This window comes from Anomalospiza imberbis, chromosome 26 (genome assembly GCF_031753505.1).
Source record: "Anomalospiza imberbis isolate Cuckoo-Finch-1a 21T00152 chromosome 26, ASM3175350v1, whole genome shotgun sequence".
Taxonomy (NCBI): Eukaryota; Metazoa; Chordata; class Aves; order Passeriformes; family Viduidae; genus Anomalospiza; species Anomalospiza imberbis.
In genome coordinates, this window is record NC_089706.1 from 3,645,554 (window position 1) to 3,673,057 (window position 27,504).

The 27,504-nt window shown below is 54.7% G+C and overlaps 2 protein-coding genes across 2 annotated transcripts; one reads left to right on the top strand and one right to left on the bottom strand.

Annotated features, from left to right (window-relative positions):
* Positions 1-2,713: 2,713 nt before the first annotated feature.
* RHEX (regulator of hemoglobinization and erythroid cell expansion) lies at positions 2,714-8,116 on the top strand. Its single transcript, XM_068173659.1, has 5 exons — positions 2,714-4,394; positions 4,851-4,939; positions 5,500-5,661; positions 5,993-6,054; positions 6,532-8,116. Exons 1-5 carry the CDS (start codon positions 4,297-4,299, stop codon positions 6,766-6,768), a joined length of 648 nt encoding a protein of 215 aa, XP_068029760.1. The 5' UTR covers positions 2,714-4,296; the 3' UTR covers positions 6,769-8,116.
* Positions 8,117-10,595: 2,479 nt separating this feature from the next.
* Positions 10,596-12,518, bottom strand: AVPR1B (arginine vasopressin receptor 1B). The gene is made up of 2 exons (XM_068173367.1): positions 11,564-12,518; positions 10,596-10,894 (listed from the first exon to the last, which is right to left on the bottom strand). The coding sequence occupies exons 1-2, from the start codon at positions 12,516-12,518 to the stop codon at positions 10,596-10,598; spliced, it is 1,254 nt and encodes a 417-aa protein (XP_068029468.1).
* Positions 12,519-27,504: the final 14,986 nt, after the last annotated feature.

Here is a 27,504-nt window from a genome sequence, read left to right on the forward strand (position 1 = left end):
ATGGGGGGAGGTGAGTGAGGGCAGCAAGTGGGGGCAGGCAAGTGTTTTCCTGCTGCCACCATCTCCCAGGCCCTTATTTTCCAGGCTGTCCTTATTTTCCATGGTTTTGGCACTAAAAGAACCGATGGCGGGTGCTAAAGGGGGTGTTCTGCTCAGCCAGCCCCATTCACGTGACTAACAGGGTTTAGTACCGTGCTAATCAATTTTTTGTTTGTCCCAGCGAGCCTCTTTTATCAAATTAAATTTTATCTAATTAAAGCCCTCGCCCAGGAAATTAAAGTCCTCATCTGTGAGGCACAGGTACTGAGGGTGGCTGGGGACAGCTGAGTCACGTCCTGCTGTCACTGGGATCTTGTGTCCCCATCCCTGGAGATGCTGCCAGGCCCCTCCTCTCCCCAGCTTTGCGGGCAGATTAAGCTTTAAAAAAATCCATCAAATATTTCTCGATATGAGCAGGAAAATGTTGGGCACAGCACAGTTGGTGCCGATGGCAAATGCAGCTGTTTTATCGAAACAAATGAAAATTCCTTGCATTCCCCCACGCTGCAATATTTTCTTTTACTGAGTGGCTTTTATACAAATTTATTCTCTATTTCCCCTTTTGAGATGCAGTTTAATGTACCACTCTCCCTCCTTGTCCTAATCACATATTCATGGATTAGAAAGAAAGTTCCTAAAACAAAAGCAGCTGCAGTAAGTGCCAGATAAGCTGAAAACAGCAAGTGGATTGTTCCAGACATGGTTTATAACCCAAAAATCCTATCAGAAAACCCAGCCTGAAGGGTCACTGGGCTTTGGAGATAAAAGTGAGGGTGTGCAGCAGCCACCGAACACTTTAAGTGAAATAGTTTATTTTGTGGAAAATGTCCCCCAGTTGGATCATCATAATCTGCAAACTCCTGGCAGCAGATTCAGCATTAAAATAGGAAGATGAAAGTCAAAACAAGGCCAGACCTTTAATTTAGAAATGTTTGCAGCTAAGCAAATCTATTTTGACTTTTAGTTATTTTAGAAGCAATTTTAAAAGCTTAACTCTTAGGGGCACTTCAAAATTGTTATTTCGAGTAGAACAAAGTGGTGGGGCTTTTTTTCCTCTATGTTTTGGGAGCAACTGGGCTGGATTTGCACAGAAAATTGGGTCCAAAAGGCTTTGTTTCATACATATTCCAGCTGTACCTCACTGTGTGGAATGCAGAGGGAAGAGATGCCCAATTTCCAAGCCTTGGTGTCCCTCAGCTTGGCAGGGCCAGCCTGTGGTGCTCTGGAGAAACTGAGGAAAGGTGACCCCAGCTCCTGCAATATTCCAGGTTGGTAAGAAAGGAATGGCCTCTGCCAGGCAGGGGCTGTCCCCAGCTGTGTCCCACCCCTCCAGGCCCACACGGATCAAAAATAGGTTTTGCCCCTTGGGTGAAAAAAATACATCTCACCAGCTCTGTGTGAAGCCCTTTCCTTGTTTAAAAAACCTGTTCTCAGGCTAAAAATGTGTTATCTGTGTTCCTTCTTACACATTTCCTTTAGTGGAGCCACTGCCCTGGCTGATTCACACTGTGCCCCAGCAGTGTTTTGTAAAAAACCCTTTTTTCCTGCCTTTATCAGACACTTCTCCCACCTGTTAATGTGTTTATCCACCACTGAGCACTTGAAAGCGCTGCAGCAGCAAACTCTCACCTGAAAAAAATCAACAAACAAGCAAGTTTCGGTTAAATAAACCCCGAAATATTTACCTGGGGTGCAGCAGCTGTGAGGAGAGCTGGACCAACCTCTGATGATGGAGCTGGTGGATGGTGGGAGCAGTCCAGGGATGAAGGGGAATTTAGGAAGTGACCCCAACTTGTGATGCAGCTCCAGGGGTTGGTGATGCTTTTTGAAATCTTCTTTTTGCTTTTAGATAATCCAGGGGGATCCTTTGGAATATTATATCCCTGTGACAGGATTTACTGTGGGCTGGTGGAGATGTTGAAAGGCGAGCAGGCACCGTCCCCATGAGTCAGGCGCCTTGAAAAAAAGGGAATTTCTTGTTCCTTTCTGCCAGGGCACCTCCAGAGCTACAGACCCCACAGTTCCTATGAACCAGCAGCCAGCACTCCCCAGACCTCCTGGGAACTCTCAGGATGGGATCTGCCAGGCTGCTGCTTGCACCCCAAAGCTTGCAGAACATTTTCCAGAGTGTGGGCAGGTGGAGGCCCACCCACCCCAGCAGCCATGGAGCCAGGTGGTGTTAAAAGGCTTCATCCCTGTGGAAAATGTTTGCTTGGAAGCACCCAGAGCTCATTTTGGGTGGCAGCTGAGTTGAGCTGGGCACAGCTTCCCCGGCACCGCTTGGCTCCAAGGAAGCTCAGCTGAATTTTGGGACAAAGCTGCTGGAAGGCAGAGGATTGATGGAGGGGTGCAGGAGCAAAACAGCTGCAGAACAGCAGAGAAACACCCCAATATATTTAAATGAGGCTGCTGGCAGAGGGGAGGTGTCATGGAACTCATGTGGGCTCCTTGGTGCCTCTGACCTGGGGGTAGAGTGTGACTGCATCCGGCACCGCCGTGCTGCCAGACCCCACTCTGCACCCAAATCCTGCTGAAACGGCCCCAAATCCTGCTGAAACAGCCCTAAATCCTGCTGCCTGCACAGCCCCAGCTGCCCCGAGCCGTGGGGAAGGGAAGGTTGGAAAGCTCTGAGCCCAGGTAAGCCCGCGTTGGGCGCCGTGCTCCGGGTGCAATGGCGCGGGAAGCAGAGGGTGGAACAGCGGGAGCAGAGCTGGGCTGGGAATCCCCCCTGGGCACGTGTTGGTGCCATCCTGAGCTCCAGTGAGCCAGCTGGGCCTGGCTCAAGTGGGATTAAAAGAATTTGGGGCATTCTGGAACTTCCACTCACGTTTAGCCGAGCGCAGATGCCTCAGGTTGACCCTCGCTGCCTGGCCAAGGAGCAGCTCCCTGCAAGCCTTGATTTCAGCATTTTCTTGAGAAAGGGTTGAAGTCTTGGAGGCTGCAGGCTCACAGAAGTTCCCTGAGGCCCCCCAAAAAAGCACATTTGGTGCCAGGCTCTCACTGGCTGCTGTCTCAAATCAGATTTTTTGATACCCACCCGCTATCTGCACCTCCATCTTGCTGTACCCACCTCGGCACAGAAGCTGCTGATAGTTGGATTTGGGGCTTATTTTGCAATTTCCTTTTGAACAGCTCATTTTTCAGATCCTTATCTGTTGCTGCAGCAGCATCTCCTGCCCCACAGTAGGAAATGAGCCTTTCAAGAGTGGCAGCCCTTTGAGAAGGATATTTGGGGGCAGATTTATTCAGTAAGGGAGGGGGGAAATTTCTGCAAAAAAATGAACTTTCAGCTTGGCAGTCATCAAACTGTTTGCATGAGTGGAATTTTGCAGGAGATTGGTGGTTATCAGGAAAGCTTTTGATGAATTAAGCTCAGAAATGTGTCATAGGGGAAATGATAGAATCTGCTCCACAGGATGGATAATGCCTTCGCTCTATCAATTTATCCATCAGTCTATCAATCAAATTAACACGGCTGCTTTAATCACTGTATCAAAGCCTCAGCTGAAGAGCTCTCCCTATCAGCCATTTATAAATAGCGAGTGTATAACACTGAGGGAGGATTTAAAGTGCTTTTTTGCAAGTGAAAGCTCACAAAAGGAACACCCCACTGCTATTTTTACAAAATGAACACCTCTATCTTTTACTGTAAATATCTTGAGTTTATGGCTAGAAGTCTCAAGCCAAGGGGCCCAGCCCAGGCATTGGTGATTTCTGATTTTCTGCCTTAAACCCTCTTAACCTCACCAGGATTGAAGCTCTCACAGTATTAAATCCGAGGTGTTTCAGACACTGAGGTGTTGGAGGGCCTCTGATATTTCTGTCTGGACTTTGACTGATGCAAGAGTCTCACACCAACCCATGACCTTCCTTTAGTTACTTTTTCCATGGATTTTTTCTTCATCTTGTAGTTTTCTTCCTTTTTTTTTTTTTTTTTTTTTTTTTTGTGGATTAAAAAGAGAAAAAGAAAATAAAACAAAATGAACCATGAGAGAGGATTAAAGGAGAACAAATTTCAATTTTGTTCCAGTGAGGCCTAGAAAGTCCAGACAAGTCTCAGATATGAGCTTGTATAAAGCCATTAATTCAGTGATAAGGGACAGCCCATGGCTCTGTGAGGGTGTGAACCAGAGGGATTCTCATAGGGGGAGGGCTGGGATAAAATAAAAAAACCTTTATTTCACATCTGCAACATCCAACCACTGCTTCCAAGTGCTGAGCCTGATCTCCAGCTCGTGAGGAGCAGCGTGAGGCTCAATGGGACCATTTTTCTGCTTGCCACCAGGTCCTGTTGCCTCTCTGTGTCCCCCCAGGCCCTGGAGACGCCTCAGCAGGAGGATGAGCTCTTCTGCATGGTGAGTGTAGCACCCCGGGGCACAGAGCCCTTCACAGCACCCCTGGGACCACCCCAGGCCAGGCTGAACAGGGCTCTGAGCAACCTGGTCTGGCTGAAAATGTCCCTGCTCATGGCAGGGAGTGACCTTCAAAAGTCCCTCCCCACCCAGCCCATTCCCTCATTCCACAATTCTATAATTCCATCATATCTGTCATGCCTCTCTCCCCTCCAGCACCACATTTCCCCCTGGAGGCTTTTGAAAACCCTTCTGGGGACAGGCCCCAAAAATGAGGGGCAGGCAACTCAAATCATTCTTGAAAGCCAAGCCCTGCATTTTGGGCCACATCACCCCAAAACCAAAAAGCAAAACCGAAAGCTACCAGCAAACCTGAGTCTAAAACGTGCCTTGAAGCCATGGGGGGATTGAAAAGAATTTGGTGATTTCAGTGAGACTGAATGGTTTTCTCTCGTTCAGCTGGATTCCTGCTGTCACCTCACTTGTCACCTTGATACTCTACCCTCTCTTCTTGCTGGCCCTTTACACCATGCTCAGCAGGAAAATTGGTAATTAAGAAATGGCTTTCCCCGGTAATTTCCTGGTTTGGGGTTGGGTGTGGAATGGGAAAGGGGCAGGGCAGGGCTGGGCTGGGCTGGCCGTGAGCTGTGGTGACACGGGTGACATGATTGTACACATCAGTGAGCTTTGTACGACCTTGTGTTACTTCAAAACCGTTCTCTTTTATTGGTCTTTTAGTAAAGTGCTGGGAAAATACCAAGAATCAGCTCACAGTGTATTAATTCAGATGAAGCTGCAATTTCTAGCAGGGAATTCTTTCACACCAACTGCTGCTCACATTTGCACAGAGCCCGGCTCTGCTTTGGGTCAAAATCATTCCAAACTTGCAAGAAGAGGCCCTGACACTGTGATTTGTCACTGGAGCCTCTCCTGGCGGGAGAATCATCATTACTGGATGATCTCAGTAATTGAATTGATGGATATGAGCCTGCTCCAGTGCACAGCAATCATTATTTTGGGGTGGGCTGGTTTGCACTGGGGCTGCTGGAGCAGGGCGGGGTGTGCTGGGCACAGCAGGGACCAGGGCTCACTCTCCTCTTGCTCACAGCCCAGCATTCCTGCAGGATGCAGGTGAGCAGCAGCCCTGGGGAGCATCCCAGCCCTCACCCCACCCCAGCTCCGGCCTGGGCACCGGGAGGAGACACGGCACAAAAACACCCCGGGGCACAAAACCACCCCAGGGCACAAACCCCATCACCAGCCTATGCAGGTAAGGGGTTCTGCAGCAATGGGGCATTGTCCTGGCACAGGGATGGGAATTTTGGGGTGGCATTTGTGTGATGTCTCTTCCTTACAAGCTCTGGATACTCCGGGATTGGAAGCAGGGGTGGGAGAAGGGTCAAGCAGGAGCTGCCTCCTCTTCCCACCCAGCTGGGTTCTCCCTGCCACCTCTCCCCCAGGGAAGTGAGGCTGGGAGGGATCAAACTGATGCTTTGTGGATCAGAATCTTCACTTCTGAGCATGTTTGCTTTTTCTCCCTTGCTCCTTTTTTCCCTTTAACCCTCTGGGAAGTGCTGGGGTGGTAAATGTATCCTGTTTTTAAGGGAGCAGTGACACATCTTCAGACACCTCAGAGGACTCGGACAACCCTTCCTGCCCTCAGGTACCATGGGCAAAATCATCCCCAGCCCACCTGGTACTGTGTCCAGCTCGAGATCCCCAGAGCAGCATCAGGAGGGGCAAATCCATCAAACCACATTGAAATTCCATAAGTAAGGGCTGGGGTGGTTGTTGTCCCTTGTCACTCACACCCATGCGGAGGGAAGCATCCCTGGGCACTTTAGGAAAATTAGGAAACAAAATCTTCTCTCTGAGGGTGGGGAGGGCCTGGCACAGGGTGCCCAGAGCAGCTGTGGCTGCCCCTGGATCCCTGTCAGTGTCCAAGGCCAGGGTGGACGGGGCTTGGAGCACTCTGGGACAGTGGAAGGTATCCCTGACATGGCAGGGGGAATGGGATGGGCTTTAAAGTCCCTTCCAACCCAACCCATTCCATGATTCCCTGAATTGGTGCATAGACTCAAGGGCAAAGGCTCCTGGGTGGGTGCTGGGGCCTGACCTGGCGTTCATTTTGCTCCTGCAGGGCCCTGGCTCAGAGGAGAACATCAATTACTCAACTCTGGTGTTCCCAGAGAAAGACCACGAGCCAGGCTCTGCCCATGACTACGAGAACGTGAAGACTGGGATGGATTACATCAACGTGGACCCAGAGAAGAGGAAAACACATTTCTGGCCCTTCTCCAGCCTCAGGCCATCCAAGGGTGTGGAGTACACCGAGGTGAAGCTGTCACACCAGGGTGAAGCTGTGACACCGATGTGAAGCTGTCACACCAGGGTGAAGCTGTCACACCAGGGTGAAGCTGTCACACCAGGGTGCTGCTGCTCAGAGGTGCCCAGAGCCCCCAGCAGCTGCACAGCTGGCACTGTCCCCTCCCCCTGGGACACTGCCTGGCACAGGCTGCAGCACTTGTACCACCCCGACCCGCAGGCACAGCTTCCTTGGCTTTTCCTTAAAGGCAGCACTGTTCCTGAGGGCTGTGGGGTGGGGCAGGGGAGGTTTCCTCCCAGCCAAGCTGGAATCAGCTCTCCACTTCTGTGTCATGGCCCTTTTCCCCTCATTTCATGAAAGCAAAAGAACCATCCCCCCCTCACCTCTCAAAATGGGCAGCTCAGGGAGGGAGATGCAGTGAACCTCAAAACCTGCACTGAGCTGGCTGGCAGCTCCTCTCAGTGATGTTGTTTGGCTCATCAGCCTCATAAAATCCTTTTAAATACAGTTTTTCCACTGGCTTTTCCCTCTCTGTCTCCCACCTTTTGCTTTCCCTGCTTTGTCCCTGCTCCAGGTGCTGGGGTCGGTCTCTCCCCACCTGGGCCATGTCCCTGCTCCTCACTCTGCATTTTGTTACTTCTGAATTTTCAAGAAATAAACTTCCAAAATGCCTGGGAATGGGCACACTGCCCCATTGGGAGCTCTGTGAGGTGGATGGAGCTGCTGCTTCCCCTTCCTCAGGGCTGGAGCTGCCCCAAGTGAGTTTTAAACGGGCTCAGCAAGGCTGTGATTTAATGAAAGGTTGTGAGACAATTGATTTGGGATTGATCAGTGGCAGGGGGAGCCAGGCACTCCTGCTTTCATGACCTTGTGGCGCAGATCTGGCCCAGCTCGAAGGGCACATGAAGGAAAATGTTCTAAAAACCCCAACAAATCCTGGGTAACATTGGAAAACCCAGGAGAGATTGTGGGACTGGAGGTGAGGCCAAAACCAGCGAGTGGAAGCCTCTGAGAAATTTGATTTAAATGCCTGGCGATTAAAAAGTGAAAATATTGAAGATTTCAAAATATTTTACTGTTAATGTTGTATTTTTACAGCTTTAGCCTGTGATAGTGGAAGGAATAATACCCCTGGCTCACAGGGAATTTGGAACCTTCTCTGGACACCTGGACATCACTCTCAGCAGCTTTTGAGCTCGACTGAGTTAATGAGTGCTCTTTCCTGCCTCATCCATGATTTATTCCTGCACAAAACAGCTCCTGGGAGTAGGGCAGGGGCCAGGCTGGGACTGCAGGGGAACTGAGTTCCCTGCTCCCTGAGCCCCGGGTGGTTTTGTGCCCCTGATCCCTGCAAAATTAGCCAAAAGCAGCAGCAGGGTGAGAGCAGCTCCCTGGATTGCAGCAGAGGTTGGGCACAGGATGGGGCTGGGAGCAGAGCTGATGGGAAGAGGGCACGGGGGGAGTTAGGATGTGCCCTGCTGAGCTGGAGCAGGGCCAGGGCTGCTCCCAGCAGCTCCTTGGGGGTGCCAGTGCCGCATTTGGGGCGCTCCAGCGGGCACAGCGTGGTGCAGGGCAGCTGTGCCCAGCACGAGGGGCCCCGTCCCTAGCCCGGGGGAGGTGGCAGGGGGGCAGTTCCAGGCCAGAGGAGCTCTGCAGCCCCGCGGGGGGACAGCTCTGTCCCCGCTGTCTGCTCGGCCAGCATTGCCCCGAGGATGCGAGAGGAGGAAGCGGCGGCGAGCTCTGGAGCAGATGGAGGCGCATTGCGGCCTGCCGTGCTCCGGCTGCTCTGCTGGCAGCTGGGAACGCAAAACTCCGGTCGCTCCAGGAGGATTTTGTGGATGCAGCATCCCCTGACCCCGAAGGATGCAGGATCCTCTGTTCCCGAACGTTGCAGGACCCTCTGTTCCCGGACGGGTGCAGGATCCCCTGATTCCGAAAGGTGCAGGATCCCCTGTTCCCGAAGATTCAGGATCCCTTCCCGAAGGATGTAGGATCCCCTGTTCCCGAAGATTCAGGATCCCTTCCCGAAGGATGTAGGATCCCCTATTCCCGAAGATTCAGGATCCCTTCCCGAAGGATGTAGGATCCCCTGTTCCCGAAGATTCAGGATCCCCTGTTCCCGGAGGTTGCAGCATCCCCTGTTCCTGAAGGATGCCGCATCCCTTCCTGAAGGTTGCAGCATCCCTGCCCGGAGCAGAGCGGCCAGAGGTTTCCCTAAACACGGGTGGGGTGGATGCTGTGGTCAGGCAGCGGCTGGAGGGGCTCTGTCCATCCCCCGCACACACGGCAGCGAGGACAAGGCGGACGGCGACGCTTTTCTGGGTGAAACATTGCGATTTCTGCAAAACGCGGTGCCACCAGGTGGGGAGAGCCGAGCTCTGCAGCGACAGAGTGGGCGGTGTCCCACCTGGCCGTGTCACACCTGGCCGTGTCACACCTGTCAGTGTCACACCTGGCCGTGTCACACCTGGCCGTGTCACACCTGGCCATGTCACACCTGTCAATGTCACACCTGTCAGTGTCACACCTGGCCGTGTCACACCTGTCAATGTCACACCTGGCTGTGTCCCACCTGGCCGTGTCACACCTGTCAGTGTCACACCTGTCAGTGTCACACCTGGCCATGTCACACCTGGCCGTGTCACACCTGGCTGTGTCACACCTGTCAGTGTCCCACCTGGCCGTGTCACACCTGGCCGTGTCCCACCTGGCCGTGTCCCACCTGGCCATGTCACACCTGTCAATGTCACACCTGGCTGTGTCCCACCTGGCCATGTCACACCTGTCAATGTCACACCTGGCAGTGTCACACCTGGCCGTGTCACACCTGTCAATGTCACACCTGGCTGTGTCCCACCTGGCCATGTCACACCTGGCCATGTCACACCTGGCCGTGTCACACCTGGCCATGTCACACCTGGCCGTGTCCCACCTGGCCGTGTCACACCTGGCCGTGTCACACCTGTCAATGTCACACCTGGCTGTGTCCCACCTGGCCGTGTCACACCTGGCCTTGTCACACCTGTCAGTGTCACACCTGTCAGTGTCCCACCTGGCCGTGTCACACCTGGCAGTGTCACACCTGGCCGTGTCACACCTGGCCGTGTCACACCTGTCAGTGTCCCACCTGGCCGTGTCCCACCTGGCCGTGTCCCACCTGGCTGTGTCCCACCTGGCCGTGTCACACCTGGCCGTGTCACACCTGTCAGTGTCACACCTGTCAGTGTCCCACCTGGCCGTGTCACACCTGGCAGTGTCACACCTGGCCGTGTCACACCTGGCCGTGTCACACCTGTCAGTGTCCCACCTGGCCGTGTCCCACCTGGCCGTGTCCCACCTGGCTGTGTCCCACCTGGCCGTGTCACACCTGGCCATGTCACACCTGTCAGTGTCACACCTGGCCGTGTCACACCTGTCAATGTCACACCTGGCCGTGTCACACCTGGCCGTGTCACACCTGTCAGTGTCACACCTGGCCGTGTCACACCTGTCAGTGTCACACCTGGCCGTGTCACACCTGGCTGTGTCCCACCTGGCCGTGTCACACCTGTCAGTGTCACACCTGTCAGTGTCACACCTGGCCGTGTCACACCTGGCCGTGTCACACCTGTCAATGTCACACCTGGCTGTGTCCCACCTGGCCGTGTCACACCTGGCCATGTCACACTTGGCCGTGTCCCACCTGACTGTGTCACACCTGGCCGTGTCCCACCTGGCCGTGTCACACCTGGCCGTGTCACACCTGTCAATGTCACACCTGGCTGTGTCCCACCTGGCCGTGTCACACCTGGCCGTGTCACACCTGGCCGTGTCACACCTGTCAATGTCACACCTGGCCGTGTCACACCTGGCCGTGTCGCAGCTGCCACCGCCGCAGCCTAGAGCGTGCCGGACTCTGTCACGCCGTCGTCGCAGGGCGGGTACAGCTCCCTGGCGCTGTCCCCGTGCAGGGGCACCCCGGCCTGGTGGCTGTGGCTCAGGATCGTGGTTTTCCTGCTGCACAGGCTCCCCGTGGAGTTGGGTCTGCGCAGCCCGGCCCGGGGGCGGCCCCAGCAGCCCCGGCAGTGCCCGGCGTCCTGCAGGAGGTGCCCGCTGAAGAACAGGTAGATCCAGGGGTTGCAGCAGCTGCTGAGGCTGGCCAGCAGCATGGTGATGCTGAAAGCCACGTTGGTGGACTCTGGCAAGGCAAGAGAGAGAGATGAAACATCCCCCGGGGCTGGGCAGGGTGGGCAGGGCAGGAGCTGGGGGCTCTCCTGGCTCACATTCCCGTCCCACTGGCATTCCTGGGGCATGGAAAGTTGGCAGAGCCAGGCTCTACCCTCCATTGGCAGTGCCAATGTGCTGGAGCACATCCTCTGAGAGGCGAGACCCAGCAGCTTCTGGGCTTTCCTTCAGCCTCTCTGCTGCCCAAAGCATCTCCCAGAGGACTTTCAATCTTGGGTGAAGTCCCTTTTTCTAGTACTAGTACTAATAGTACTACTTCAGTAGTTAGGAAAACTACAGAAGATTTGCAGGGGAAAAAATTCAACATATGAACTCAGAAATCCACTTCTGAAGCCTCTGAAAATTCCTGGAGGAGAGGAAAGACACACATGCCAAAGATATCTTTGCACATCCCTATGGATGATGGCCAGAAATCGTCACTTCTCAATGTTTTTTTCTGGTGAAAGGAATGATTTGACTCTGAAAATTGTATCCTATAAGCATTACGGGGGAGGAAACTTGTAGCCTTCCCCATGATTTTTATTTTTAAATGACAAGTCGACAGACGGCTCTTACTTGTTAAAAACCCAGCTGCATTCCTGGCGTCCCCACGGCTCTGTGCCTCAGTCCCCTCACCACTCACCATCATCAGGAGCATCCTGGTCCCACACTGACCACATCTGCACGCTGAAGAAGGGCGCCCAGCAGGTGACATAGGCGGCCACGATGACGAAGGTCATCTTCACCGTGCGGATCTTGGCGCGGGAGATGGTGCGCACGCTGCTCACCCGCGAGGGCTGCCCACCTTTCCCCGCGGGGCCGGGGCCAGCAGGGGCGGCCACCGCAGCTCCCCCCGTGCCAGGGGCACCGCTCTGGGTCTTGCCCTTGAGGTTCTTGCAGATCTCGTGGCAGATGAGGCTGTAGCAGACGCTGAGGACGCCCACGGGCAGCACGAAGACGCACAGCGTGGTCCAGGTTATGTAGGCGCGTGCTCCCCACGGGTACCCGAAATCCGCCCAGCAGTCCAGCACCCCCGAGCCCGGGCGCACCTCCCGCAGCGAGAAGATGAACACCTGGGGCAGGCTGAGCAGGCAGCTGAGCAGCCAGGTGGCCCCGATCATGGCGTAGGCCTGGCGGCTGGGCTGCTGCAGCGACTGCAGCGGGTGGCACACGGCCAGGTAGCGGTCCAGGGTCATCACCATCAGCATGTAGGTGGAGGCGAACATGCTGAGCACCTGCAGGTACTTGACGGCCCTGCAGAGGGGGTCGGGCCCCAGGAAGCGGTAGGTGACCTTCCAGAGGAGCTGCGGCAGCACCTGGAACAGGGCCACGCCCAGGTCGCTCAGCCCCAGGTGCAGGATGAAGAGGTGCATGCGGCTCATCTTCCTCCTCAGCCGGTACATGGCCAGCAGCACGCCCAGGTTGCCCACGGTGGCCACAGCCAGGATGGTGCCCAGCACCCCGACCTCGGCCTTGGCCAGCTCCTCGTCCCGGGTGTGCAGCACCGTCAGGTTGTGGTCCCCTGCCAGGCTCGGCAGCCCCTGGCCGTGCCCAGGTGGGCTCTGGTGGGAGCTGTTCCAGCCCCAGCCTGGCTCCATCCCTCTGGGATGCTCCAAGGTTCCTCTCTGATGTCCTGCTGTCCCCTTCCCTGTTTCTCCTGAGCTCCAGCTCCTCTGCCCCTGTCTGGGGGGCTGGATGTGCCTCCTCCAGCAGTCCCCAGCACCAGGGCAGGTTGTCACCTGTCCCCTGTCACACTAACCCTGCGTTAGGCAGCTGCAATTCCCTCTCTGCCCAGGCTGAAAATATTCCTGTGGAGCAGAGAGTTGCAAGAGCCCTTGGTTCAGCCCTTGATACTTCACTGAACATTCCCAAATCCCTGGTTCAGCCCTTGATACTTCACTGAACATTCCCAAATCCCTGGTTCTGCCCTTGATACTTCACTGAACATTCCCAAATCCCTGGTTCAGCCCTTGATACTTCACTGAACATTCCCAAATCCCTGGTTCAGCCCTTGATACTTCACTGAACATTCCCAAATCCCTGGTTCAGCCCTTGATACTTCACTGAACATTCCCAAATCCCTGGTTCAGCCCTTGATACTTCACTGAACATTCCCAAATCCCTGGTTCAGCCCTTGATACTTCACTGAACATTCCCAAATCCCTGGTTCAGCCCTTGATACTTCACTGAACATTCCCAAATCCCTGGTTCAGCCCTTGATACTTCACTGAACATTCCCAAATCCCTGGTTCAGCCCTTGATACTTCACTGAACATTCCCAAATCCCTGGTTCAGCCCTTGATACTTCACTGAACATTCCCAAATCCCTGGTTCAGCCCTTGATATTTCACTGAACATTCCCAAATCCCTGGTTCTGCCCTTGATACTTCACTGAACATTCCCAAATCCCTGGTTCAGCCCTTGATACTTCACTGAACATTCTCAAAGCCCTGGTTCAGTCCTTGATACTTCTCTCGTTTCCACAAAACCTTCCCAAATCCCTGTTTCTCTCTGCACTGCTCACCTTGTGCATCCCCTGTGCAGGTAAATCCGAGGGGAAAGAGAAATTCTCCTTAAAAGCAGCAGAAAACTCTACATCCCTTGGGCTTTTTCATCCCAAGGAGAGCAGCCAGGTGAGCGTGTCCCAGCCCTGTCTCTCAGAGTCCCTGGGGCTGGGTTTTATACCCCACCAGGTCCCTCCCCGATGTCCCCAGGCTGGGTTTTACACCGGGCAGGTCCCTCCCCGGTGTCCCCGTGTGTGAGCTCATCCCCGGGCTGGGTTTTACACCTCACCAGGTCCCTCCCCGATATCCCCAGGCTGGGTTTTACCCCGGCAGGTCCCTCTCTGTGTCCCCAGGCTGGGTTTTACCCCCGGTCCCTCCTGGTGTCCCCAGGCTGGGTTTTACCCCGGCAGGTCCCTCTCGGTGTCTCCAGGTTGGGTTTTAAACCTGCCGGGTTCCTCCCGGTGTCCCCAGGCTGGGTTTTCTATCCCGGCAGGTCCATCCCCGATGTCCCCGTGTGTGAGCTTCGTCCCCAGGCTGGGTTTTACCCCCGGTCCCTCCCGCTGTCCCCATGCCGGGTTTTCTATCCCCGCAGGTCACTCCCGGTGTCCCCAGGCTGGGTTTTACCCCGGCAGGTCCCTCTCTGTGTCCCCAGGCTGGGTTTTACCCCCAGCAGGTCCCTCCCGGTGTCCCCATGCCGGGTTTTCTATCCCCGCAGGTCCCTCCCCGGTGTCCCCAGGCTGGGTTTTACCCCCGGTCCCTCCCGCTGTCCCCATGCCGGGTTTTCTATCCCGGCAGGTCCCTCCCGGTGTCCCCAGGCTGGTTTTTATCCCCGGTCCCTCCCGGTGTTCCCAGGCTGGGTTTTACCCCCGGACCCTCCCGGTGTGCCCAGGCTGAGTTTTCTATCCCGGCAGGTCCCTCCCCGGTGTCCCCAGGCTGGGTTTTACCCCCGGTCCCTCCCGATGTCCCCAGGCTGGGTTTTAACCCCGGTCCCTCCGGTGTCCCCATGCCGGGTTTTCTATCCCCGCAGGTCCCTCCCCGATGTCCCCAGGCTGGGTTTTCTATCCCCGCAGGTCCCTCCCCGATGTCCCCATGCCGGGTTTTCTATCCCCGCAGGTCCCTCCCGGTGTGCCCAGGCTGGGTTTTACCCCCGGTCCCTCCCGATGTCCCCAGGCTGGGTTTTACCCCCGGTCCCTCCCCGATGTCCCCATGCCGGGTTTTCTGTCCCCGCAGGTCCCTCCCCGATGTCCCCATGCCGGGTTTTCTATCCCCGCAGGTCCCTCCCCGATGTCCCCATGCCGGGTTTTCTATCCCCGCAGGTCCCTCTCCGATGTCCCCATGCCGGGTTTTCTGTCCCCGCAGGTCCCTCCCCGATGTCCCCAGGCTGGGTTTTATCCCCGGTCCCTCCCGGTGTCTCCAGGCTGGGTTTTCTATCCCGGCAGGTCCCTCCGGTGTCTCCAGGCTGGGTTTTCTATCCCGGCAGGTCCCTCCCGATGTCCCCAGGCTGGGTTTTGCCCCCGGCAGGTCCTTCCCGATGTCCCCAGGCTGGGTTTTGCCCCCGGCAGGTCCCTCTCGGTGTCTCCATGCCGGGTTTTCTATCCCCGCAGGTCCCTCCCGGTGTGCCCAGGCTGGGTTTTACCCCCGGTCCCTCCCGGTGTGCCCAGGCTGGGTTTTACCCCCGGTCCCTCCCGCTGTCCCCAGGCTGGGTTTTACCCCCGGTCCCTCCGCTGTCCCCATGCCGGGTTTTCTATCCCCGCAGGTCCCTCCCCGATGTCCCCAGGCTGGGTTTTACCCCGGCAGGTCCCTCCCCGATGTCCCCAGGCTGGGTTTTACCCCCGGTCCCTCCCGGTGTCCCCAGGCTGGGTCTTACACCTGCCGGGTCCCTCCCGGTGTGCCCAGGCTGGGTTTTACCCCCGGTCCCTCCGGTGTCCCCATGCCGGGTTTTCTGTCCCCGCAGGTCCCTCCCGGTGTCCCCATGCTGGGTTTTCTATCCCGGCAGGTCCCTCCCGATGTCCCCATGCCGGGTTTTCTATCCCGGCAGGTCCCTCCCGATGTCCCCAGGCTGGGTTTTCTGTCCCCGCAGGTCCCTCCCCGATGTCCCCAGGCTGGGTTTTACCCCCGGTCCCTCCCGGTGTCCCCATGCCGGGTTTTCTATCCCCGCAGGTCCCTCCCCGATGTCCCCGTGTGTGAGCTTCGTCCCCAGGCTGGGTTTTACCCCCGGTCCCTCCCGCTGTCCCCATGCCGGGTTTTCTATCCCCGCAGGTCACTCCCGGTGTCCCCAGGCTGGGTTTTACCCCGGCAGGTCCCTCTCTGTGTCCCCAGGCTGGGTTTTACCCCCAGCAGGTCCCTCCCGGTGTCCCCATGCCGGGTTTTCTATCCCCGCAGGTCCCTCCCCGGTGTCCCCAGGCTGGGTTTTACCCCCGGTCCCTCCCGCTGTCCCCATGCCGGGTTTTCTATCCCGGCAGGTCCCTCCCGGTGTCCCCAGGCTGGTTTTTATCCCCGGTCCCTCCCGGTGTTCCCAGGCTGGGTTTTACCCCCGGACCCTCCCGGTGTGCCCAGGCTGAGTTTTCTATCCCGGCAGGTCCCTCCCCGGTGTCCCCAGGCTGGGTTTTACCCCCGGTCCCTCCCGATGTCCCCAGGCTGGGTTTTAACCCCGGTCCCTCCGGTGTCCCCATGCCGGGTTTTCTATCCCCGCAGGTCCCTCCCCGATGTCCCCAGGCTGGGTTTTCTATCCCCGCAGGTCCCTCCCCGATGTCCCCATGCCGGGTTTTCTATCCCCGCAGGTCCCTCCCGGTGTGCCCAGGCTGGGTTTTACCCCCGGTCCCTCCCGATGTCCCCAGGCTGGGTTTTACCCCCGGTCCCTCCCCGATGTCCCCATGCCGGGTTTTCTGTCCCCGCAGGTCCCTCCCCGATGTCCCCATGCCGGGTTTTCTATCCCCGCAGGTCCCTCCCCGATGTCCCCATGCCGGGTTTTCTATCCCCGCAGGTCCCTCTCCGATGTCCCCATGCCGGGTTTTCTGTCCCCGCAGGTCCCTCCCCGATGTCCCCAGGCTGGGTTTTATCCCCGGTCCCTCCCGGTGTCTCCAGGCTGGGTTTTCTATCCCGGCAGGTCCCTCCGGTGTCTCCAGGCTGGGTTTTCTATCCCGGCAGGTCCCTCCCGATGTCCCCAGGCTGGGTTTTGCCCCCGGCAGGTCCTTCCCGATGTCCCCAGGCTGGGTTTTGCCCCCGGCAGGTCCCTCTCGGTGTCTCCATGCCGGGTTTTCTATCCCCGCAGGTCCCTCCCGGTGTGCCCAGGCTGGGTTTTACCCCCGGTCCCTCCCGGTGTGCCCAGGCTGGGTTTTACCCCCGGTCCCTCCCGCTGTCCCCAGGCTGGGTTTTACCCCCGGTCCCTCCGCTGTCCCCATGCCGGGTTTTCTATCCCCGCAGGTCCCTCCCCGATGTCCCCAGGCTGGGTTTTACCCCGGCAGGTCCCTCCCCGATGTCCCCAGGCTGGGTTTTACCCCCGGTCCCTCCCGGTGTCCCCAGGCTGGGTCTTACACCTGCCGGGTCCCTCCCGGTGTGCCCAGGCTGGGTTTTACCCCCGGTCCCTCCGGTGTCCCCATGCCGGGTTTTCTGTCCCCGCAGGTCCCTCCCGGTGTCCCCATGCTGGGTTTTCTATCCCGGCAGGTCCCTCCCGATGTCCCCATGCCGGGTTTTCTATCCCGGCAGGTCCCTCCCGATGTCCCCAGGCTGGGTTTTCTGTCCCCGCAGGTCCCTCCCCGATGTCCCCAGGCTGGGTTTTACCCCCGGTCCCTCCCGGTGTCCCCATGCCGGGTTTTCTATCCCCGCAGGTCCCTCCCGGTGTCCCCATGCCGGGTTTTCTGTCCCCGCAGGTCCCTCCCGGTGTCCCCATGCCGGGTTTTCTGTCCCCGCAGGTCCCTCCCCGATGTCCCCATGCCGGGTTTTCTGTCCCCGCAGGTCCCTCCCGATGTCCCCATGCCGGGTTTTCTGTCCCCGCAGGTCCCTCCCCGATGTCCCCGCTGTGCTGCCCAGCGCTCCCGGCCAGGTGAGCTCCGCTCCCCTCGGGAGCTCTCCCGGAGCTGCCAGCCCTGCCTTTGACGGGGCGATTTTCTCAAATCCCGAAGGACGCGAATCCTCCTGCGCTTGTCCCCTGTTGTGCTGGGGACAGTCTGCCCTCGGTTGGCGGATCGGGCCCCCCGGGCTGTGCCCCGGGCTGCTCCCGCTGGGCTCGCTCTGTCCCCAGGGCTTGGGGACCAGGGGGACGCGGGTGCCCCGGTCCGTGCAGCTGAGCCTCAGCCCCGCAGCGAAGGCTGCGAACATCGCTTATTGCCACCGCACCCCGGGCCGCCCCCTTTGGCCCGCCGCAATGGGGATTCGGGGAGGAATTTTAATCGGGATAAAACTGGGATTTTACATTTTTTTTTAGATGGTGTGATTTATTTCTCTCTATTTTCTACATAGATGGGAAGGGTGAGTTCCGTTCCCATTTTTAGCGTGCGGTTCAGGTCACAACATCCATAATTATAAGAGCTTTTAAGGATTTATTGACTGATAAAACACTCTTAATAAGGATATTTATGGTTTTGATTTAATTTTTAAATATTTAGTTGGATGGATTTATGTTATAGTGTAAGTTTTAGTTAATCGTGTTATGATACACAAACATATAGTACTGTATTCTAAACTTTTTGTTTACTTTTGTAGTTTTTCATATATAAACTTTGTATTTTTTAATATATAAACTTTGTATTTTTTAATATATAAACTTTGCAATTTTTTTAATATATAAACTTTGTAATTTTTTAATATAAACCCCAAAACTCTAAACCTTCTTCCCCTTAACGTGTTTCTGTTTTAAACTATAAATCCACATTCTCACTTCTAGTACCTAAGTTTGGAAGCCTTTTTCAAGGTTTTAGATCAAATCCTGTGTTTAATTCTGAGCTTTGGTTTAGAGGCCCAAAGTTCTGAAAATTTTCTTTATTTTGGATTCCAGTAGATGAGGATTGTCCCTGAGACACAGCAGAAGCCTAAATTCTGTTGTTTTCTTCCATCTGGCACAAAACCACCCCAAAAATGTGCAGTGTGGTTCTACCCAGCCAGAGGTCACCAAAATTTACCCCATTTTTTAAAAACCTGGAAAAAAATCCATTTTATTTCCAAAACCTGAAAAAAAAAAAATCCTTTTTTCCCCCCCATTTTTTCCCAAAACCTGGGGAAAAAATAGATTTTTTTTTTCCATTTTTTTCCAAAACCTGGGGGAAAAAAAGATTTTTTCCATTTTTTTTCCAAAACCTGGGGGAAAAAAAGATTTTTTCCATTTTTTTCCAAAACCTGGGGAAAAAATCCTTGGAAAAGGCAAAGCTGGTGTGGAGAAAAGAGTTGGAGATGTCCCAGGTTCTGTGCAAGGCTGGGTGTGAGCTGAGGCAAAGGGGCTGGACAGTGGGATGAGGGCCCAGCAAATGGTGGTAAAAAGTAGGATTTTTTTTCTTTTTTTCCAATGGTAAAATGGGGATTTTTTTTTTTTCCCCAGTGGGGAAAATCCAGGTGAGTCTGGAGCTGAAAGGCTCTTGGGTCTCTCACCTTCCTGAGAGTTTGGGCATCTCCTCACCTTCCCTTCTGTCCACGCAATTCCACTTCTCTTTGGCAACATCCAGGCTTTGCTTTTCCTGCTGGTTTCTAAATTATGGCCAGAAAAAGGGAAATTCATCTATTTTCAGCCCTTTTTTTTTTTTTTTTCCCCTTTCTCTGTGGGGAAAAGATGATCCAAAAATCACCTGGTGTGGGTTTTGTCCCACCTGGTGTGTGCTGGACAGGGCTCTGCTTCTCTGGCTGCTGATGTTCCATGGAAATTCCCTGTACAAAAAGCTGCTATTTGCTGAATAAATTTGCAGATCACCTCTAATAACCCTAAATGAGCTCAGTTTGTGTCTAATTAAAAGACATTCATCTTTATGAGGCCCTGTGGATGTAAAGTACCCATCAGAGAGTGCCTGGTGGAGGTGCTGTGGATGGGAAGGGTTTTGCTGGATAATTTGATTTTCTGTGTTTGTGATCAGCTGTCTCATTTTCAGGAAGATTAATAGAGGGCAGTGCAAAAAAAAAAAAAAAAACAACTTACAAAGCAGTGAAAAGCATGAAGGCGGAGATGGAAGGGCAGAACGTGCAAAGAAAGAAACACTGAGAGGGTTTTGAGGGCAAAGTTGTTTATTTTATTTTTTTTTTCTGGCAGCATTTTGATTTGGGAACAATTCCCTTGCAGTCAGAGCTTTTAGTCCAAATTTTCCCGAGTTCAGTTACAAGGAGAATTCTTTTCCAAGGGTGTTTAGAGAAAAATGGAGCAAATTCACAACTAAACCACCCCCTTGGAACCTGGAAATTCAATTTTCTTTAGGGGCAGAGATGTCACCACAGGAAAGAATTTTGGGTTTGTTTTTTTTTTTTTTTTTTTCTTTTTTGAGCAGGTGGAATGGAAAATAAACTCATTTTCATTTGTGGGTTTGCTGAACATTTTGAGGCACCAGCAGCAGCTCCTGGGCTTCAGCAACACCAGGGCTGGGATTTGCAGCACGGAATTCCTGCCTGGGGAATTGCTCCAGCTGAGTGATGGCCCAGCACTCCCCCTAAGCCAGGCCTTGGCAGCAGAGGCTGGAGGAGCTGTGGGATGAAGAAAACCCTGCAGGTTTTGGGCAATGCATTTTTGATCTCCAGGGAGAGCACCTGGGCAAGGTTGGGGTCAATTCCAGCCCTGTGCTCCGGGATATTCCTGCTGCAGGGTGAGCCTTGAAACGGGGTAAAAACTGCTGGGAGCCCTCCCTTCCCCCTGGCAGAGGCTCAGGGACCACATCACTGCATTTCTAAGCTCCTAAATTCGGTTTATCAGGAGAACAATGCATTGCACTGCTCATTTTTGGCAGCACTGGATCACAGCACAGCACAGAAAATGCTGCTTGTGCTCCAGCTGGCACCCCGTGCTCGTTCTGGGCAGCACAGGCAGGGGTTTTGGGATTGCTAAATCATTTGGCACAGCACCTGGAGCCTTTGTTTTGTGGGCAGCTTGCTGGTTAAATAAATAAAATGTGCTGGCTCAGGTTTATGTGCTGCTCTGGCCGCCTTCTCAACACAAATATTTCATTTGTGGTATGTGATGCTGTTAAATTTTATTGCTGACAGCACGGAGAAGGCTTCGGCTGTCTTTAGCATTTAATCACTGAAATGTTTTCTGTGGTTCGGGTCAGGAAAAGCCAGATTTGGTCATTTTGTGCTGGTTCACATGCCATAAAATTAATGGTGTTTCAAGTGCTTCAGAGCATCCTGGGGTTGTCTCCTTGGAAAGGCTGAGGGCAGTAATGAGGGCTGGGAATTCCTGCTATCTCCTGTTGTATTAAATGCCAGGCTCTGTCAAAATGAAGCCATGAATGGGCTCCCCCTCCACCTCCTGAAAATATAAACTGCTGAATCTTCAAAGCCCAGCTTGCTCTTGCTGTTGACCTGCCTTTTGTCCTTTCCCCCCCCCTCACATTTGGACAATTTGGATGCTGAAAACTTGATGTAATTCTGATTTTTGTTGGTGGCTTGTGAAGTGTGCTCAGGGAAGTCACTTTGTGGTGTCTGCTTGGGGGAAACAAATTTCCCTGCAGCGTGGTCGTGGACCAGGGAATGTGAGACTTGGGGGTCTAAAAGGATTCAAACCTGTCCTGGTCCATCCTAAAACCTCAGGAAATGCCCCCAAAATGCCTCTGAATGCTCACCTGGGACTGAAGAGGAGCTTCTAGCAGTTAAAGCCAGAAGTGAAACCTTTTCCAGCCTCACCCTGTTCCCTCATTCAGATTTGGGTTTTTTCCACTTAATTAAAACCCCTGCTCATTATTAATATATTAGAGAGCATAAATAAATCTGCTGAGCACATGGGGAGTGCCCCAGAGCAGGGCCTGCTGGGCAGAAGGAGAATTTTCATGGAAAATCCGTGGGAAGCTGTGAAAATTGGCAGGCAGAGCAACAAAAGCTGACGGGGTTGTGCCAAAAAGCTGCACCTTAAAGGATCAGGGCCCAAAATGTTGCCTTGAACATCAGCTGAGCTGGAGGGGCTGTGTCCAAGCTGGGCATTTAAAACATCCCTCCCCTCACCCTGCCAGATGTTCCTGATATTTGGGACAGCCCTGGCCACCCAAACACCCCAAACACCCTAAATCTCCCCAGGATCACAGTGAAACTCCACAGAGACCAGTCCTGGCCCATTCTAAAACCTCAGGAAATATTTAAAACCTCCCCCCTGCTCATCCTGCCTGCTGCTCCTGATATTTGGGACAGCCCTGGTCACCCAAACACCCCAAATCTTCTCAGGATCACAGTGAAACTCCACAGAGGCCAGTCCTGGTCCATTCAAACCAGTCCTGGCCCATTCTAAAACCTCTGGAAATGGATTTTAAAACCTCCCTCCACTCATCCTGCCTGCTGCTCCTGATGTTTGGGACAGCCCTGGCCACCCAAACACCCCAAACACCCCAAATCTCCCCAGGATCACAGTGAAACTCCACAGAGGCCAGTCCTGGTCCATTCAAACCAGTCCTGGCCCATTCTAAAACCTCTGGAAATGGATTTTAAAACCTCCCTCCACTCATCCTGCCTGCTGCTCCTGATATTTGGGACAGCCCTGGCCACCCAAACACCCCAAATCTCCCCAGGATCACAGTGAAACCCCACAGAGACCAGTCCTGGTCCATTCAAACCAGTCCTGGCCCATTCTAAAACCTCTGGAAATGGATTTTAAAACCTCCCTCCACTCACCCTGCCTGATGTTCCTGATATTTGGGACAGCCCATGTCACCCAAACACCCCAAATCTCCCCAGCATCACAGGTGAAACCCCCCAGAGGCCACTGACCCCACAGCAGTGGGGTTTGGAGCCTCCTGTGCCTGGCACGGTCTGTGATGATCCAGAAAAGCCTCCCAGGCGGGTAAGGAATATCAGGAGCTTCCTGTTGAATAAAACAAATCCAATCCCGGGCTGTTATTGCAGCTGATAACTCCAGCAGAGTTCACCCTGTCCTTCTTGTTGTGCCGGGTATTTTCATTTTGACCCACATGTGTGGAAACCTTAAAGAGAGGCAACTGCCAGAGGTAAAATTGAAGCTCCCGGCGTTCAAGATAGCAAATTACTTGTTTGTCATCCTTAAGCTCTCCCTGTTGGTTTCCTTGTGTAGCCAGGGCTGTTTAAAACCTCTGGTAGCTGTGAAATGCTTCAATTTCCTCCCCTGCTCCCTCATCTCCTTTCGCTGTTACCGACATTAGCATTTAAAAACCAGACACAGCTTTACAACCTTAAAATCAATAATGGAAAAAAAAAAAAAAAGAGAGAGAGCAACAACCAAAATTACATTTCAAGGCTGGAAATAAATGGCTTTTTCCTGTCCTCTGCTGTGGGGGTAATTTGTGTGTGTTAGCTGTGGTGTGAATAGACACGGGGGAAAGAGGATTCACCTGGGCCAGAATTTCCACCCAGGGACCGTGACAACGTGGCCGGGCTGGAAAAGCTGTTTAGGACGTGGAAATTGCTTTAAGCAGTGAAAATCTGATTTGTGCGTGAGATGTTCAGGCCCTACGGCCTGGAGAGATGGGTAGGTTTTGATTTCTTTTAACAAATCCTTGCTAGGGAATGCGAGTCGGTGGCAGGGAGGAGTCCCTGGTCCTGAGCGTGGGGATGAGTTTGGCAGAGCTGAGCCCCAGGAGCAGCTCGGGGCAGGGTGGCAGCTTGGGATGCTTCAGGGATCAGCACCTGCCGCTGGAACTGGGGCTGGAATCATCCCACTGGGGACTGCAGGGCTCTGGGGTGGGAGGAGAACCTCCCTCCCTCCCCTTCATGCAAAGGAGGGCACAGGATTTAAAATCCGAATTAATTGAGTATCTCAGTCCAGGAGGAGTGAATCAGAACCTTGCCGTGACCTCAGCTCCGCTCTGTCTCCCCTTGCCCTCCTTCCCTGATGGAAATTGCGTGGTTATCCAGATCCCATCACCCTGCAGGTGGGAGAGGCATCAATCAGGGCTGGGAGAGGACAGGAGCAGCTGGTTCAGGGATGATGGATCGTGGGCAAAGCCTCAGCAGGAGCCCGAGCTCGCCCTGCTGTGCCGAAGGCCAAGGCTCGGTGATGAGAGGTTGTTCTCGCCTGGTTGAGGCTCGAGCCCACAGAAAACACAGCCAAACCTGGCAGGGCTTCTGCAGCTCCCCCGTGAGGGGCTTAAATAATGAAAACACCGGGAATCCCACACCTGCCCTGGTGTTTTTACCCTGAGTGCCTTCGGTGTGCCAAGCTAAGGGATTTCAGGGTGCAGAGAGACAAATTCACAGAATCAAGGCTTGGTCACTTCAGGCATTTGAGCTTTGTTTTTTTTGCTACCTTTTTTTCTTAATATAAAAAAAAATATTAAAATTAAATTCTATTTATTTAAATAAATAAGACTATAAATTGATATAAAATATTTTTTATAAAAATATAAATGCTATAAATTTATATCTAAATAACTATTTATCCATTTTTATTTTATTAATAGTTATTTAAATATATATTGAAATTATGAAAAATAACATTGAAAACAAGCTATTATTTGACACAATTAGCCAAATTAACACTCATTATTGTAGTCCCACTCGTAGTTTAGCTCGCCGTGCTCAACAGAGAAGAAGCGCCAGCAGAATTGTTACCTTGAGCTCGCACCAAATGTGTTGGGTATTTTTTTTTTCAGAGTGTGTGAAAATCTCCTTGGAAACAGAGCCCTGGCGGTCTGGGCTGCGCTTCCTGCGAGCGGAGCCCGGAGCACAGCCCGCGCCCCTCGGTAAACGCAGCGGGGCCGGGCTCGGGGCACCGGGACCTTCCCTGGCCTTGGGGCTGGGTTCTGGCCTTGGGGCTGGGTTCTGGGTTTGGAGCTGGGTTCTGGGTTCTGGCCTTGGGGCTGGGTTCTGGGTTTGGAGCTGGGTTCTGGGTTTGGGGCTGTGTTCTGGCTTTGGGGCTGGGTTCTGGGTTCTGGCTCTGGGGCTGGGTTCTGGGTTTGGGGCTGGGTTCTGGCCTTGGGGCTGTGTTCTGGCTTTGGGGCTGGGTTCTGAGTTTGGGGCTGGGTTCTGGGCTCTGGCTTTGGGGCTGGGTTCTGGCTTTGGGGCTGGGCTCTGGCCTTGGGGCTGGGTTCTGAGTTCTGGCTCTGGGGCTGGGTTCTGGTCTTGGGGGTGGGTTCTGGCCTTGGGGCTGTGTTCTGGCTTTGGGGCTGGGTTCTGGGTTTGGGGCTGGGTTCTGGGCTCTGGCTTTGGGGCTGGGTTCTGGCTTTGGGGCTGGGTTCTGGCTTTGGGGCTGGGTTCTGAGTTCTGGCCTTGGGGCTGGGTTCTGAGTTCTGGCCTTGGGGCTGGGTTCTGAGTTCTGGCCTTGGGGCTGGGTTCTGTGTTTGAAGCTGGGTTCTGGGTTTGGAGCTGGGTTCTGTGTTTGGGGCTGAGTTCTGAGTTCTGGCCTTGGGGCTGGGTTCTGGCCTTGGGGCTGGGTTCTGGGTTCTGGCCTTGGGGCTGGGTTCTGGCTTTGGGGCTGGGTTCTGGGTTTGGGGCTGGGTTCTGGGCTCTGGCTTTGGGGCTGGGTTCTGGCTTTGGGGCTGGGTTCTGGGTTCTGGCTTTGGGGCTGGGTTCTGGCTTTGGGGCTGGGCTCTGGGTTCTGGCTTTGGGGCTGGGCTCTGGCTTTGGGGCTGGGCTCTGGCTTTGGGGCTGGGTTCCCGGCTCTCCACAGTTCATTCCCGTGCTCTGATGGTGCTGCCGTGGCAAGGATTGCCGACGTGGAGGTTCCAGATGTGGAGCAGCACAGCTCTGCACCCCAACAATGCTGCCCCAGATGTGTTGTGGGGGAGCAGATCCCCAGATGTGTTGTGGGGGTGCAGATCCCCAGATGTGTTCTAAGGGTGCAGATCCCCAGATGTGTTGTGGGGGTGCAGATCCCCAGATGTTTTCTAAGGGTGCAGATCCCCAGATGTGTTCTAAGGGTGCAGATCCCCAGATGTGTTGTGGGGGTGCAGATCCCCAGATGTTTTCTAAGGGTGCAGATCCCCAGATGTTTTCTAAGGGAGCAGATCCCCAGATGTGTTCAGGGGGTGCAGATCCCCAGATGTGTTCAGGGGGAGCAGATCACCCTGGAGGGAACCGGGAGCTCCAGCTGCGGCCCTCTGGAGAACCCCCGTGGTTTTGGGGAGAGGTGACACGTCCCCAAAAGTCCTCCCCCGCCCCACCAAGCGGCTGTGCCAAGGTTTAGTTTGGAAATGGGCAGCAGCTCCCAGGGAGCCCTTCCCTGCTCCCATCCGCCCCCCGCACCCCTCCTTGTGCCCCGGGGAGATCGAGAGGAGTTAATCCTCAATCTGCTCCCATCTGGGCTGGCTGGCAGGCGGAACGAGGGGATGGGAGCCTCCGCGAGGGCAGTTAATGCTCCTTAATCCCCTGCCAGGCTGAGGTGTCTGGGGAGAAGGTGACAAAGTACAGCGGTGGCACAGCGCGTCCTGCGGGGCTGCGGCGGGGGCAGCTGCACGGGGGACGGGGAAGGGGCAGGAACGTGTGGGAGCAGCCCTGGGGAAGGGGAAGGGGTTTAGGAACATATGGGATCAGCCCTGGGGAAGGGGTTTAGGAACATATGGGACCAGCCCTGGGGAAGGGGAAGGGACAGGAACCTGTGGGAGTAGCCCTGGGGAAAAGGGAGTTAGGAACATGTGGGAGCAACCCTGGGGAAGGGGAAAGGGCAGGAACGTGTGGGACCAGCCCTGGGGAAGGGGAAGGGGTTTAGGAACATGTGGGAGCAGCCCTGGGGAAGGGGAAAGGGCAGGAACATGTGGGAGCAGCCCTGGGGAAAAGGGAGTTAGGAACATGTGGGAGCAGCCCTGGGGAAGGGGAAAGGACAGGAACCTGTGGGAGTAGCCCTGGGGAAAAGGGAGTTAGGAACATGTGGGAGCAGCCCTGGGGAAGGGAAAAGGGCAGGAACCTGTGGGAGTAGCCCTGGGGAAAAGGGAGTTAGGAACATGTGGGAGTAGCCCTGGAGAAGGGGAAGGGATTTAGGAACATATGGGACCAGCCCTGGGGAAGGGGAAAGGGTTTAGGAACATATGGGACCAGCCCTGGGGAAGGGGAAAGGGTTTAGGAACATATGGGACCAGCCCTGGGGAAGGGGTTTAGGAACATATGGGGTCAAGGGCTGGAACCTGTGGGAGCAGCCCTGGAGTAGGGAGTTAGGAATATGTGGGATCAGCTTTGGGGAAGGGAGTTAGGAACATGTGGGACCAGCCCTGGGGAAAGGGAAGGGGTTAGGAACATGTGGGGGTCAAGGACAGGAACCTGTGGGATCAGCCCTGGGGAAGGGGGTTAGGAACCTGTGGGAGCAGCCTTGGGGAAAGGAAGGGAGTTAAGAACACATGGGATTAGCCCTGGGGAAAGGGAAGAGGCAGGAACATTTGGGATCAGCCCTGGGGAAGGGGTTAGGAACCTGTGGGAGCAGCCTTGGGGAAAGGAAGGGAGTTAAGAACACATGGGATCAGCCCTGGGGAAAGGGAAGAGGCAGGAACATTTGGGATCAGCCCTGGGGAAGGCGTTAGGAACCTGTGGGAGCAGCCTTGGGGAAAGGAGGGGAGTTAGGAACATGTGGGAGCAGCTCTCGGGACGGATTCTGCCCCTGGTAGAGCCCAGGCCGAGCTCTGCTGTCCCTGCCCTGGGCTCTCTGAAGTCGCCCTGGCCAGCATTGCCATGACCGGGGATGCTGAGCGGGAATTTGGGCTCATTCCCGCTCCCCTGGGTGTGGCAGGCGGGGATCGCCCAGCGAGGATCGCTCAGCTCTGTGCGAAATCAGGTTTAAAACTCCCAGCAGCTGAATAAACTTCGCATCCCCGTTTTTAACTTTTCCTTGTGAAGCTGGAGGTCTGATTTCTTTTGGGAAGGACCGGTATTTTATCACAAAGCAGAGTCTCCGGGGAGCCTCTTGCCGAGCAGGATTTCTCAGCTGCGAGAAGAGGGAATGATGGTGACTTTGATGGCAAAGCCGATGGTCAAGAGCTCTGATAAAAGCAAATCCTTTCACCGCATCCTC

What these genes read in the sequence shown, in the direction of transcription:
- RHEX (XM_068173659.1), top strand. Translation starts at nt 4,297, where the DNA reads ATGGGACCATTTTTCTGCTTGCCACCAGGTCCTGTTGCCTCTCTGTGT. An exon ending in AGGATGAGCTCTTCTGCATG is followed by an intron (nt 4,395 to 4,850) that starts GTGAGTGTAGCA and finishes TCTCTCGTTCAG; the next exon opens with CTGGATTCCTGCTGTCACCT. An exon ending in CCCATCACCAGCCTATGCAG is followed by an intron (nt 5,662 to 5,992) that starts GTAAGGGGTTCT and finishes TATCCTGTTTTT; the next exon opens with AAGGGAGCAGTGACACATCT.
- AVPR1B (XM_068173367.1), bottom strand. Translation starts at nt 12,518, where the DNA reads ATGGAGCCAGGCTGGGGCTGGAACAGCTCCCACCAGAGCCCACCTGGG. An exon ending in CCAGGATGCTCCTGATGATG is followed by an intron (nt 10,895 to 11,563) that starts GTGAGTGGTGAG and finishes TTGCCTTGCCAG; the next exon opens with AGTCCACCAACGTGGCTTTC.